Genomic DNA, 15197 nt, shown 5'->3' with positions numbered 1-15197 from the left:
AAGAATTTCATGGAATCTGTTTTAAATTATAGAAAACATCACATCTAATTAACTTCTATTACATACAATTTAAAGAAATACCTTGAGGTGTGTAATTCATGAATTAGGAAGTAGCAGTTTGATTTTCCAATTTGAACTTTTAATTTAAGTCCTGAATGCAATTCTATACAGAATTTCTTGTTCCTTTTCATTTTATACAGATGTTGGAATTTGTTCACACTTTTCTGCTCTTTTCATTTAAAACATACCTAATGTTAACTTACAGATACCATGAGTCATACTTTTAGTATCAAAATAAAGTTTTATTTATTTAAAAATGTTAAAAACATGATTCCTTTAAGAAAAAAATTCTTACAGTTTAAAATCCATAATAGGATTCAGAGCAATGTTTGTCAACATTTGAACCACCTGGGTTCTTCTTTAAAACTAAATTTTGGGTCCACCCTAGAGATTTACTGAATCAGAATCTCTGAGGATATGATCTAGGAATGACTTTTAAAAATTCTGTCAGGGCATTGTTTTTATACTAATGTTTGAGAGCCACTGATTCAAAGTGAAAACCAAGATGTGAACCTGGGTGGTTTCACTAAAGATAGAAAATAATTTAGGGAGTCCAGTCAATCCCATAATGGTCTGTAAGGTAATCTAAGACTGCTGATGTGCTTGACAAAGCATTAAATATTCTTTTTTCCTGCCTCGAAGTTATCTTTTCCATCATGTACATTAAATGTTGATGGAAACACATATAAGGGGTTCCAAGTTCAAGAGCAATGTCAACCCAGTCCCAGATGCATTTCAGTGGGGTTTCCTCATATCCAGCAAATATGGCCGGGTTGGCTAAGAGTCCTCTTGCAACCATCACACCTACAAATTAAAGCACATCACGTTTGTCCACACATTAAGAACTTATGGTTATGGGGTCAAACTCAATGAAACAAACTGAGAATATTCAAAAATAAAGTATTATTACAAGGTTTCACAATGCCCTTGTATTAGACTAATTCTTATTAAAGAATTCATTTTGATATTTTTAATAAACCAATTAAGTGTAAATGAACTCACAAGACTTTTTTCTTATATTTTAAAGACTTCTACATTAAAAAATTAGTTTTCCGGATTTTTTTAAGAGTAAATCTGGATTGTCATAAATTGGGTTTGCTTCAAGTTTATCTGCATTCTCTCATCCAGCAATAGGTATCCCAGGGCTTGGTATGCCAAAGTTGAAGGGGATAATGAAACTGTATAGCAGTCTGGGGTTTCTTTGGCTCCTATGACCACTCTTGGATTCATGAATTCTATAGGCTCTAGTGGTCACTAACTGGATGAGATGGTGGCAGAGAATTAACTGAACTAGTTTACCCCAATTAAAATAATCTGTTGTTTCTAAGCAGAAGGATTAACATCATTTTAGTAAATTGCTTGGCTTAAATTGGTAAAACAGGAAAATATGGCTCCATATGAAAGAAAAAATAATGCAAATCACATTAACATTATTCTCCCACCCCCACTTTTTAATTTTTCTGCTAATTAAAAAACAAAAAAACTAAAGTAATTATTTCTTACCATCTGTCCCAGTAATATGCCACACATTTTCTGCTTCTTTTAAGCTTCTGATGTCTCCATTAGCAATTACAGGTATAGACATATTTTCCTTAATTATTTTAATGGCCTCATAGTGAACTGGCTGATGTCTTTCTTCAACAGTTCTTCCATGGACTGTAATCCAGGAAACCCCTGTCGCTTCAGCCTTTCGACAAAGATCTACAGTTCTTGTAAGGTCATCATGGATCCTATAATTTCAAAATCATATCTATCTTTTCACAGCACACAAATCTTAATGCTAACATCAATAAACTAAATAGAAAAATATTTCATCTGTTACATTATTTAGTTTAGCTATGCTATATCATATTATCACCACGTGCCGCTATCAGTGAGGTTTTGTTCAGGAATCCGTTCCCATTCAAGACCCTGAATTTAGCTATTTCACTATCGATAACAATAGGATGACAAATAACTTTTACCCAGTGCTCCTCTTTTGGCTTTGATAACTGAAAGATTCATCAGTGTACTATCACAGATGCATTGAAAGGTGCTATCTTAATATTTGCTGTGCATGCTCCAATCCGCAAGTGGGAGAATTATAATTTATCTTGAAATATGTTTTTAACCTGTCACCAAAAGACTAATTTTTAGTTCCTTTTCTTTGTTAGTGCAAATATCATTCCTATTTTCTACTCTTGGTATCAGCAATGTTTCTTAGCATTAGTTAATTAAATAGCACATGGAAAAAGTTGTTTCTCTTGGGAGAGAGTTTTTAATAATAAAGGGATATTTTAATTTTTCTTAAAAATATGAAGAAGAAATTGTTTTGGATTATAAATAAAAATTATGGTATCTATTCATTTACTAAATGTTTTGTTTTAACATTTTCATATACTAGAGGCCTACTTACTAAGAGCAGACATCTCCACACCTTCGGACAAAAGGAATATTCTTTTATTTCCTGAGTAATGGACTATCTTGTCCGTAGATTAAAATATTATCTTTACCTTATTTTAATAGATACTGAAAATCTGGGATTTTCCACTTGATTTCTTACTTGTTTCACCATGTCTCGAACAAGCTCTGGATTGTTTATTAAGCAAGCTCCATAACCCTCTGCCAAAGCCCACCTTCATAAAGTAAATACAACAACAAATAAATTGTTATCAGCTGGAAGAGAAGATACAATTCTAAAAGCACAGTAAGTGCATTTATTATTTCTCTAACTAGCCACCTGGAATGGAACCAGATTTTTAAGATTCATAGATCCAACACTTCTAAGTGTATCGAGATTAGGAAAACATGTTCCCAGATCAAGAAATACTTAGGGGAAATGGTTTTCACTGGCAAGTGAGAAAATTAAAGTTCATTTAACCAAAACAGATTTAAGTATTTGTAATTGCAATTACTTCAGATTTTTTAAATTCCAAATTTGATGTTTATTGTACATAACAAGAGGTTTTATGAATCTTGAGAGGAAAGATATTTTTGGCCTACAGCATTCCAATACCACTAAACAGCTTACTGAACTCTCCTAATGAGTATTCAAATATATCTAATCTGATTTGGATTATGCTATACGTAAAACCTTGATTTCATTCTTTGAACACATTTTGAATTATTGACAGATAATCTAGTACAGTGCCAGGAAGGTAGGGATATTATCGTCAAAATAAGTACATCCTATCAACACCCAGTTACTCAGACTCAACCAAATAACTATGGTATGGGAAGAAAAGGTAATTATAAGAAGGTTTTCTTAAAATTGAAATTAAGTAAGAGAAAACAAGTGATCTCCCAAATCATTGAATCATAGTGTTTAGAGCAAGTATGTCTGACACAGCAGTAAAAATACATTTTAGGGATTGCCATAAACATCAGTCTCACGTAATTACTTATGGATGAGGTTCAAGGCAGATCCACACATAAAAAAAATTCTAGTGGTGAGGTGAGACAAAAACTTGTCAAGGGTCTATATACTGTTGTAGCCATCAGAAAATATCTTTGCATGTATGTTTCTAAATAATATTTCCTTATTTTTTCTTGCTTCTTATTTAGAGCCCAAGTTTTTAATCTCTATTTTCCTTACTTTTTAATTTTTGGAATACCAGAATGATAGTTTACCATGTTCACATAGTTTTTCCTAATCTTTTCCAAAATTCTTCCAACTTCTTTGAGCTTTACCTCTGAGGACAACCACAGTTAATGTCTATTCCATTCGCATAAGGACAGACTATACGAGCAGCATCAGACAAAATTCTTGCATCATTAGCAGCAAACTGAACAATCAATGGGCAATCACCTGATAAAACAAATAGCTCAACATTAAAATTCACAGAAACACACACACACGTACACGAGATACCAAATTCTAATGTCTGTACAGGATAAAGTAACAATAACTATTTTTAGCCTAAGAAGCATCTGTTCAAACAAGATAGCATTAAAATAATTTAAAATATTTTAAATTACATGCAATTTAGATTTGGTACAAATTCAAATAGTAAAAAATTTGATAAAATGAAAAGTACAACACTCTTGCCAAACAGACCCCTTTCCCAAAGGTGGGAATTAGCTTACTGAATTCTAGAACAATTTTATGAATACCTATAAAATTTAAGCAGATGTGAACATTCTATGTACGTTGCTATCCATATTGTGTTTTCCCCCGGATGTATCTGGGACCTGTATTCAGACCTATTTTCCTCTTTTTAGTGGCGTATTCCACTGTGATGGATGGACCATAGATTATTTTTCATTTGCGGCTCTTGCAAACAATGCTGCGATGAAGATACTCCATATACATGCTTTTGTGAGTATATTCATGAAGTAAATTCCTAGGAGTACAACTGCTGGGCGGGCATCTAACATTTTGAAAGATATTACAAAATCTTCTTTCAAGAGTTTACCAATATAGATATACACCAGTGTGGACGACAGTCCTGATTTCCTTACAACTTATCCTACACTGTATACCCAACAGCATATTTTTTTATTTGTAGCCTCTCTCTACATATTCTTTGCGTAGTTCTCTATGGACAATTTTTCTTTTAGTTGCTCCTTTTTTCTTATTATTTAAATTAAAAAAATAAAACAAAGAAATTAGCTCTGCTATCTATCATAAACATCAAAAATATTATAAATATTTCCCCCAGTTTTTCATTTGTCTTTGAGAATATCTGTGCTCTTTTTTTATATATAAAAGTCTAAATTTTAACATAGCCAAATGTATCAGAGCTTTCCTAGGTTTTAAAGGACACATTTTTCTCATCTTTGGGTGTTATAAATTCTGAATAGATGTATTTTAACTTTTCTAAAGTTTTTTTTGAGGACTATCTGTATCAGATTCACTGGGTGTTTACCAAAATGCAGATTTCTGGGTATCGCTCTAGTTCTACTGACTCAGAATTTCTATGGCAATCCACTGATTTACAGGATTATCTAAGGGATAGGAGAATTTGCTTTTTCCTGAGGATGTAGGTAGGGCGCTTTCTCCTTTGTAAGAGAGTTACAAAATTTCAATCTAACAACCATTTATTGGTCAAATGTATTTTCAATGCTGTGCTAGAAGCTGAGGATACAAATCAACAAGAAAGAATTCCAACCCTCAAGAAGCCCATAGTCTAGTGGGAGAGACAGGCATGTGAGGAGGAAATAACAGTACAGTAGGATTAAGTACAACGAAAAGCCAGGGCTTATGAGACAGGATGTGAATGGAGGGTGGTTAGGCAAGTTCCTTGGTCACAGTTTTAGAGCATTAAGAAGCATGAACTGTCCTTTCCCAGGGGGATAGGGATGTGGGGAGAGGCCTGACTAAGAAGGACATTCTAGGTAGAGAAGTGTGAGAGATTAGGGCATGTTCAGGGACTTAAAATAACTTAGTATTTTGAAGAGTAAAGTTGGTGGGCCATGGAGAGAAACTAATGGAAGATAAAGCTGCAGAACACGTATTCAGAGGCCAGATCGTGAAGAACTTTCTATATTATCCACACGTGCTGGAATTTTACTCTTTAGGTCAGTGGCTCTCAATCTTTAACAAGCTCAGAATCACCTGGAGGGCTTTTTAAAACACAGACTGCCCGACACATACCCAGAGTTTCAGATTCAGTAGGCCTGTGGTGGAGTCTGGAATTTCCATTTCTAACAAGTTTTCAGATAATGTTGATGTTAACTGGTCTGGGAAAACACACTTTGAGAACCACTGTTTTAGGTGATGAGAGGTCTAAGGAAGATTGTGAGCAGGGAGAAGAAGTGATCAAATTTACATTTTAGAGAGGTCACTTGGGGCTGTCTGGAGGGTAGTTTGGAATGGGATAAGACTGGAGGCAGTGAGATAGGAATCTAACCTAATAGTCTAGGTGAGAGAATGGGGCTGACTAAAACTTTGATATATTATCCATAGTTTACAAGGTACTGAATAAAAACATATTTTAAAAAACTTATAAAAACCATAAGAAACTGAAAGATTTTAAAATAAAATCTCCGAATTATGTTGTCTCTGATTAGACAAGAGTGTTGAGTTTTGTTGCTTTGTTTTTAAAGTTTTACAAAGGCAGCAAACTCTAGCTTTCACATACCTTGGTTTGTGGTAAATTCACTGTCTCTGGCTTTTATAGATCTGACAAAATCAGCAGCAACTATCATCGGCGTATAGCACAGATCGCAACTGTATTTTCTTACCAGTGTTCTAAAAGCCAACCTGAGAGCATATAAAACTTTAATTAGGCATTTAGAAAGCACCATAATCAGAGTTTAGTTTAGTTAATTATTAAATATTTATTATTTATTAGAGAAAAGTTCTGCCTATGGGAAAGTGCAGTAGATGTACTCTTCCCTATTCCTCCTGCTTAGCATAACTAAAAGCTCTGGATATCACATACAAAACCAACGTAAGGAAACTCTGAAAGGTGGTGAGAAGAGAGCAGGCAGGCTAGTGACCTCGGGCAGGACCTAAGGAACGACAATGATAAGTTCCCTGGGTTTTCTTGTTGCCTCAAATATCCCAGATTTGAAGCTGAAGAAGGTGGCAACCTGGAAATAGCAATGGGTGCAGACAAAAACAGCCCCAGCAAAAGCCTGCTCTCTAGCCAAAGCACCAAGAAAGGGGCAGCCTAGCAAGCTTTTAAATAATAATGGCTCTATTCCAGCCCAACACCAGAGAAATAACTGTGGCCCTCCCCTCCACAAGCGAAGGTCCAGTGGGGAGCTTACACCTGTACCGTTCCAAAGCTGTCACAAAGTTCTCCAACACCCCTCCACGGTGGTGTTAGAGAAGGCCAGGTAGGGAGCTGGGACTTTAATCCCTGCCAGCCAGTAACAAGGAGGGTGTCAGCGGAGACCATGTGGGGAGCCTGGAATTCCACACCAACCCTGCAGCAGTGAGGTGCCCTTCTCCCTTCCTCCGGGAGTCGTGTTAGAGAATGCTTAGTGAAGAGCCAGGGCTTTCATCAGTGCCCAGCAGTTACCAGGCCACCCCCTGCACGGGCAGCTGGAACTCTCACCCCTGCTCAGCAGTAATGAGGAGCCTCGTGCCCCCGGGGGTGTCAAAGGAGACCAAGTGGAAAACCTAGGCTTCGACCTCCACCTGAGAGTAATGAGGTGGTGCTTTCTCATCCTTCCCCTGCTGTGGTGGTGTCAGAAAAAGCTACTTAAAACAGAAGTTTCAATATTCAGAATCAATCACTGTAATCCATCATATTAATAGGCTAAAGAAAAAAAAATCACATGATTGCATCAACTGATGCAGAAAAAGCACTGGACAAAACAGCATTCATGATTTAAAAAAAAAGCCTCTCAGGAAAACAGGAATAGAGGGAACTTTCTCAACCTGATGAAGAACATCCACAAAAAATTCTACGCTTAATATTATATTAGGATCTTTATATATATTTTCCATAAGATCTGATGGAAAAACCCAAATGAACTTTTTGGCCAACCCAATTACAGGTGAAAGAATACGTTCCCCCCAGATCAAGAACAAGGGAAAGATGTCTGCTCTCATCACTCTTATTCAGTACAGTGCTGCAACTTTTAGTCAGTGCAATAAGGCATGAAAAAGAAACAAAAGGCATCTGGTGGAAAGGAGGAAGTAAAACTATCTCTATTTGCAGATGACATGATTGTCTACTGAGATAATCCTAAGGACTTTGTAAGAGGGACGTCCTAGAACCAATAAGTAAACAAAGCAAGTTCACATAATGTAAGGTCAACACACAAAAAGCAATTTTACTTCTATACACCAGCAGTTAACACATGGACACTGAAATTAAAAGTACAATAACTGAGTGTAAGCCTTGCAAAATATGTACAGAAAATGTACGCTGAAAACCATACGACACTGATGAAAGAAATCAAAGAAGATCTAAATAAATGGAGACATATCGTGTTCATGAGGAGACTCGACACAGTAGGGAATTCAGTTCTCCCCAAATTGATATGCATTTTTCATACAATTCTTATGGAAAATCCAGCAGGATTTTTTTTTTTTTTTTTTTTTTTTTTTGCGGTACGCGGGCCTATCACTGCTGTGGCCTCTCCCGTTGCGGAGCACAGGCTCCGGACGTGCAGGCTCAGCGGCCATGGCTCACGGGCCCAGCCGCTCTGCGACATGTGGGATCTTCCCGGACCGGGGCATGAAACCGCATCCCCTGCATCGGCAGGCAGACCCCCAACCACTGCGCCACCAGGGAAGCCCAGGATTTTTTTGTAGGTATAGAAAAGATCATCCTAAAAGTTATTTGGAAAGGCAAAGGAACTAGAATAGCTAAAACAATTTTGAAAAAGAAAAGTGGGATTTATTAAGTTTACTTAATTTCAGGATATTATATAGCTACAGTAATCAAGACTGTATGGTATTGGTAGAGGGACAGACACATAGATCAATGGATTCGAACAGAGAATGCAGAAAAAGAACCATACGAACATGCTCAACTGAGTTTTGATGAAGATGCAAAAGTAATTCAATAGTGGAAAGATATCCTTTTCAACAAATAGTACTGGAGTAATTAGACATCCACAGGCAAAAACAAACAAACCTCAGCCTAAGTCTCACACTTACACAGAAATTAATTAACAATTATGAACTTAAATGTAAACCATAAACTAAAAGACTTTTAGAAAAAACATAGGACAAAATCTTTAATATCTAGAGCTACATAGAAATTGCTTATACTTGACAACAAAAGCACAATTTGCAAAAGGAAAAATTGATGAAATGGACTTCGTCATTAAATAAAAACTGTTGCTCTGCCAAAGACCCTGTTAAGAGGATGAAAAGACAAGCTACATGCTGGGAGAACACATATGCAAGCCACATATCTGACAAGAGTAGTATCTAGTATAGAGAATTCTCAAAACTCCAGAGTAAACACAACGGTAACGACAAAAAACCAAACAATCTGATTCAAAAATGGACAAAGGGCTAGAAGAGACATTGTGCCGAAGAAGATATACAAATAGCCAACGAGCACATGAAAAGATGCTCAACATCACTAGAAAAATACAAATAAAAATCACAATGAGATAATTCACATCCATTAGGATGGCTATTAAAACAACAACAAAAAAACCCTGGAAGACAACAAGTGTTGATGAGAATGCTGAGAGACTAAACTCTTGTGTACTGCTGGTAGGAATATAAAATGGTGTAGCTGCTATGGAAAATAGCAGGGCAATTCCTCAAAAATTAAAAATAGATTTGTCGTATGATCTAGCAATTCCACCTCTGGGCATATACCACAGAGAAAGAAAGCAAGGTCTCAGAAAGATATTTATATATCCATGTTCACAGAAGCATTATTCCCAAGAGTCAAAAGATGGAAGCAACTCAAGCTGGGATGAATGGATAAACAAAATGTAGTATACACATACAATGGAATATTATTCAGCCTTAAAAAGGAAGGAAATTCTGATACATGGTACAACATGGATGAACCCTGAGGATATTATGCTCGGTGAAATAAGCCAGTCTCAAAGAGACAAATACTGTCTGACCACTTAGATCATACACATACCAGGCAGTTGGCAGCGTGAGGACTCAAGCCCGGACCCTGATCCCAAAGCTAGGCGTCTGAAGATCCCATGTGGTGGGGGGGGTCTTACTTTTAAGAAGTCAGAGCATAAAAAGGAAATCACACCTAAGCTCATTAACCATTTAACAATACTTACTTTGAATATCGCACCATTGGGGCGCAGACTTTTACCAGCTGCCCAGAATGAAGCATTTCTATTGGATCTTTTTTTCTTTCTTGACATGCTGTGGTTTGCATGCAGTCACTCTTGATGAATACAGATTTGTCTCAAATCTGAAAAAGATAATCAGTTTGCGTAGAGAAAAGGCATTTTCACTTGATGAATTCCATCATTCTTACAATTTCAATTGCCAAGAACACGTATTTTTCATCAGGTTTTGCATGCTTAGGAATCTTCTTAGCTTCTTTTCACAGTATCGAATAGGATACTACTGAATTCTGCCTCTATTTATAAATCACAGATAGTTTTCAGCACACTGTGCAATTATGACATTTATATTCTGTACAAATTACCCTTGTTCAAATCAAACACTAACAGTTTTGAATTCTATACTTAACCCACTATTGTAACGTTTTCTGCTCAAATTCATAAATGCTCAGGATGTGGAAAACCACAAGATGTCTTCCTAGAATACATATTACGATTTTCCATGTTACTTTTTAGATTTTCCATTTTACTTTGTTTGGCATTGATTAACCAACAAATGTGATTTGAATCATTTCATATATAGTACTGTGTATGTCTGGCACTTTGAAATACCTTGTTTTATCCAGGAAAGTTAAATGGCAGTAACAGAACAACTTTAAGTAGTCAGCATTTCAAAAGATGTACTGGTTTATTTATTTATTTATCTAACATCTTTATTGGAGTATAATTGTTTTACAATGGTGTGTTAGTTTCTGCTGTATAACAGAGTGAATCAGCTATACGTATACATATATCCCCATATCCCCTCTATCCCATCCTCCCTATCCCACCCATCTAGGTGGTCACAAAACAACGAGCTGATCTCCCCGTATATACGAATATGTTTATCCTTATTCTCAAATCCTATTCTTTTTATTTGAATCAGAAGGCAAACAAACCTTTAATTATTATTTTTAAGCATTTAAATGTTTCATGAACATCGTTTCATGAAAATCTCAATTGTAATCACATAATTGCATAGTAAATCACTATTATACCCAAAGAGGGACAAGTGATTAAATTAGGTAATTCCTGTCTTTTATAGTTGCTCTACTGTACTTAAAATCCTATCATTTCATAGTGTTGGCTGCTTTCAATATTCCAATTTTGGCCTTACCAACTTAAAAACAAATATGGGCCAACTTCAGAAAGGTCTAATTGCTCCACATGCAACTTTCTGTTTGGCTAATCCTGAAAGTACTGTTATAACCTAAATATAAACCAATAATTTCAATTTCCTTAGGTAGAATGTACAGGTGGAATAAGATAAGCTAGTTTTACTGATCACTGTTCATCACTTTATCACTGTTACTGTTTGACTGAATAAAGATTTAGAGAGTTACTAGCTTATTTTTTTAAACAAAAATTCATGATTAGAAAGATGTAAGCCACCTACATAGGTAAAGTATAAAGCAAAAGAAAGGTAGTTGCCTTTTCATGAATCAAACCTGTCTCATCTCCCTTGCATTCCAGATCCTGGTTATGCCATCACCATCCATCCCTACGCACTCAAGTCAGAAACTTGGGGCTTGTCCTTCACTCTCCATCTCCTGCAGGTGTGTCAACTAAGTGGTACCTTTAATCAAACCTTGAGCCCATTTTCACTGGCTCACAGTCTCTGTACTCATAATCCCCCATCCTGATGACTCTGATAATCTTCTCGGAATCCCAGTTGATCTTATTTTTATTCATTCAACAAATATCAAGTTTCTGCTACATGTTGGGAACACAGATGAAAATATATTTTCTGTGTCCTTGAAAATGTATTAGAAAACTTACACAATGATGCTAATACACACACTCAAACACAATTTAAGCACTGTAGAAATAACTGTCTAGAGAAGTGAGGGAAGTCAACAATGGATGAAGGAAATCTTGAGCTGACATTACATGGGAGATGGGGAAGTGTCCAGTTACAGAGAACATGTAAAAAGCCACAGCAGCATGAAAATGCTTGATGTTTTCAGGGAACCATTAACAACAGTTCAGCACTGCTTGAGTTGTAACTAGACTAGAAAGGGCATGAGAGGGCCTATACACCAGGTTAAGATATTTTAGATTTTAAACTGTAGGGCCTTGGTTCTCAGCCATTTTTGCTCCTCTGTGGGTGATTTTTACATATGCACTCAACTTGTTAACTTGTGCAAATCACATACTTCCATGGGCATATATTTTTGTGTAAGTTGTTTGTCTCTCCTTGTATACTAGTTTTAATTGAAAAATTTTAGCAGAGAAATGACATGGTCAGATTTCTGATTCAGAAAGATTTCGATGGAGGGGTTAGGGCTGTTGGTAAAATATCAGTAAGGAGGCCACTGTAGTAGACCAAGCCGTGTGTAGTTAAGTATCTGACCTGGGACTCCAGGAATGACGATAGAGGAAAGGGAACACATTTAGGAGCTATTTAGAAATAAAAATAAACTAGCAAGACATTTAGGAGGTGGAAATCACCTGATGACAGCACGTGTTGTGTAATAAGAAAGAATTCTAGGATGATGTGTACACTTTTGGCTTTAGAGACTGGGCGGATGGCCATTCCAATCAATGAGACAGAGAACCAGAAGGAGGAACAGGCTTTGGGAGGGAAACGAGTCCACGCTTGGGCACACTGAAGTTGAGGTGCTCAGGGGATTTCCAGGTGGTAATGCCTCATAACTGGTTATATAGATATGGTACTAAAGAAAAAGCTAGAGACATGTCTTTAACCTTTAGGTAATATGTTGAAACTAAAAACATGGACAAAGTACTTATGGATGCCATGTCTTGTAGAAATCCTTAGAAGCACCAACATTTAAGTAAAAGGGGGAAAAAAAAGAAGGTAAAGGAGACAGAGAGATGAACTCTGGAGCTGGGAGGAATAAATCTGAAACGTGATATTCAAAAGAGAGGGAACAGTATTACGAAGGAGGGAGGGGATAAACATCTTAAACATCACAGAAGAGTTAGGTAAAGACTAAAAAGTGTCCAATGGCAGCTAGGTCATTGTGACTTTCGCAAGAATAATTTCACTCTTATTCATTCCTTTGTTGTTGCTGTTAAAATAATTTTTATTGTTCTTCCTGCTGGTTATACAGGCAGCCACAAGTGGTGCATACATGAGAGCTTTCCCTTCAGGGCTTCATGACTCCACTTTAAATGAAGTTTTCTTTATTTTCACATTTCCCTCTTTTGATCAAGATCTTTCCTCAAAAGCATTGCTGATCAAGAGTCAGCTTGTCCATATTTAGTGGTTTTTGTCCCTTGGTACCAGGAAGGGCGTTTCCTGGTTGTCATGTCCCACGTCAGAGGGAAAGTGCATAGCGATTGGAAACCACTGAAGCCACATTTGAGTAACAAGGAGGAGCATGAAGAAGAACACAGGAATTTCCCATCTAAAGTCTACATTCCATGTAGGTTGTAAGCACTGGAAGTACGGTCATCTTGAAGCACTGAGCTAGAGTCACTCTATTGAGTAAGCTGTTTCTACAAACGTTTAACAGGCAACAAGTACAGAGCTTAAAAAATAATTATGCAAAAACAGTAATTATGCAAGGCAGAGTTCAAAGTAATATGACAAGTCCAGTTTGTATGATGGTAGCCAGCTAAACAGATCAAAAGACCATAGAGTATCAAGGGGAATTTGTTGTAACCAGTGCACTTGTTCCCTGATCTTGTGTAACTGAATTTCTACCTCTCCAGAGGTATTTAGCCATGTGCAACAGGTGGTACTCAATTCATTCTTGTAGTCCCAGTACATGGCACGAAGAAGGCCTCCCTTAATACATATCTGCTGAATGAATAAATCAGTAGTTCTTAATCTTGGTTGTACATTAGAATGATCTGGTGAGATTTTAGGAAGCAGGATGACCAGACCATACCCCAGAGCAATTACATGTGAATCTCTGGGCGTAGGATGCAAGCATCAGTGGTTGTTAAAGCTCTCCAGGTGATTTTAATGGGCAGCCAAGCTTGAGAATAAACAAATCCACATCCTCCAAAGCACCTGGTAATACTGTTTGTTTAAATGGGTTTCTACCTACCTATTACCTCCTTTGGGATAAGACAGGGATTGAGTCTAATGTTTGCACACTCATGCTGGTACATATAGTAGAGACTCAAAACTCTTCATTGAATCAATGAATATTATGTAACTTTTCTAAAAATTTTCAGTGTAAAAGCCAGGGAAGGAAAAACAATCCATAATTCAAAGATAATGCTTATTCATCATTAATATTCAAAAACTATTGAAGTCAAATTTTGTGTATTATAGATAATGAAACCTAATGTGAATCTCAGCACACTGCCCTTGGCAATGTGTGAGACCTCCATTCAGAACATTCAATCCTATTCACACCGCGATTGAAATCAAACAAAGTATATTAGGGGAGAACCTCTGTGACAAAGAGAAAGCATAATGCAGTGTAGTGAGACATACTTGCTTGAATTGTTACGAGCATCTAATATGTTCGAACGGCATTTGGCACAGCTAAGACTACTATCACATTCTCGAAAATCCGTTAGCTGAATCAAGAAAAACTTTAGCTCTGGCACTAGGAAAAATAGGTTCCCTGCATACATACTTACTGTACATGAAGGAAAAGTTAACCTTTCTTTTTACGTTAGAAATGCTTAACCTTCTTGCACACGTGTGGTTGACCTGTTAACTTACTAGTATTTATCGTGGGAGAAATACAGGTGAATACTGCAGATGTTAACAGCGGAGAAGATATATCGGGAACTAACCTGATGATTTTACAGCTCCAATGCTGTTAGTTGAGAGATAGAAAATCCATCAATTTGTGACAAGGAAAAGTCTGGCGTCGCTCAGGACACGTGGCTGAAACTAATCGGTAGAAAAAGCCTAAGGTCACTGTCTCATGGGAGGGTAGGCAGAGACTGAGTCCCACTTATCTATTCCTGGTTCAGTCTTCCTACTTAACCGACTCTCGGCTCTCCCTAATTCTCCCCACTTTCATCCCTGGCAACTTTCCTCCCCAAGCTTTTCCCGCCTGCCTTTATCCCAAGAACGCGAAGCAAGGGATGTGATAGATACAGGTGGGTAGCTATTAACGCCCGCCAGCTGTGCTTGTGGCGTGCACACGAAGCTACCGGAAACCTCCGTTCTCTTCTAGTGCTTCCATCGAGAGGTCCCATTCTCAGGTTAAATACTTCCTTTAGAGGTGAGCGCTGCCGCCACGTTCCGGCGCTCACCTGCTCTTACGCCCAGGGAACGCCGCCAGCCCCAGGAGTGCGGCGAGAGACGGAAGAAAGCGCCAGCCCCACGACCTCAGCTTCCCTGGTGCGCTGGGCCCTCGGCGCCCACCTACTCTGGGGCCCGCGCCGCTCCCAGCCAGGGTCGGCCCACCAGCTGCAGCAGAGTGGAATCTCCAGGACAGCCGGGAGCCGCGGGCTGGGCGGAGCTAGCGGCGCCGGCATTCTGCGTCATGACCTGGGCG

At 37.7% G+C, this 15197-nt stretch overlaps 1 protein-coding gene across 1 annotated transcript; it reads right to left on the bottom strand.

Annotated features, from left to right (window-relative positions):
* Positions 1-287: 287 nt before the first annotated feature.
* On the bottom strand, positions 288-15148 carry DUS4L (dihydrouridine synthase 4 like). The gene is made up of 8 exons (XM_082632841.1): positions 14953-15148; positions 14485-14584; positions 9712-9848; positions 6123-6244; positions 3730-3847; positions 2553-2675; positions 1564-1790; positions 288-864 (listed from the first exon to the last, which is right to left on the bottom strand). Exons 3-8 carry the CDS (start codon positions 9810-9812, stop codon positions 605-607), a joined length of 951 nt encoding a protein of 316 aa, XP_082488967.1. The 5' UTR covers positions 9813-9848; positions 14485-14584; positions 14953-15148; the 3' UTR covers positions 288-604.
* Between the last annotated feature and the right edge of the window lie 49 nt (positions 15149-15197).

The sequence above is a fragment of the Mesoplodon mirus genome (genome assembly GCF_964341445.2).
Source record: "Mesoplodon mirus genome assembly, chromosome: 9".
Classification (NCBI taxonomy): Eukaryota; Metazoa; Chordata; class Mammalia; order Artiodactyla; family Ziphiidae; genus Mesoplodon; species Mesoplodon mirus.
This window is presented reverse-complemented; position numbering and strand designations above follow the sequence as displayed.

Coding starts and splice junctions, on each gene's coding strand:
- DUS4L (XM_082632841.1), bottom strand. CDS start 9,812: ATGCAAACCACAGCATGTCAAGAAAGAAAAAAAGATCCAATAGAAATG. Junction 2,676..3,729: donor AACTGTGGTTGTCCTCAGAG/GTAAAGCTCAAA, acceptor TACTTTATGAAG/GTGGGCTTTGGCAGAGGGTT. Junction 865..1,563: donor GCATATTACTGGGACAGATG/GTAAGAAATAAT, acceptor TTTAATTTGTAG/GTGTGATGGTTGCAAGAGGA.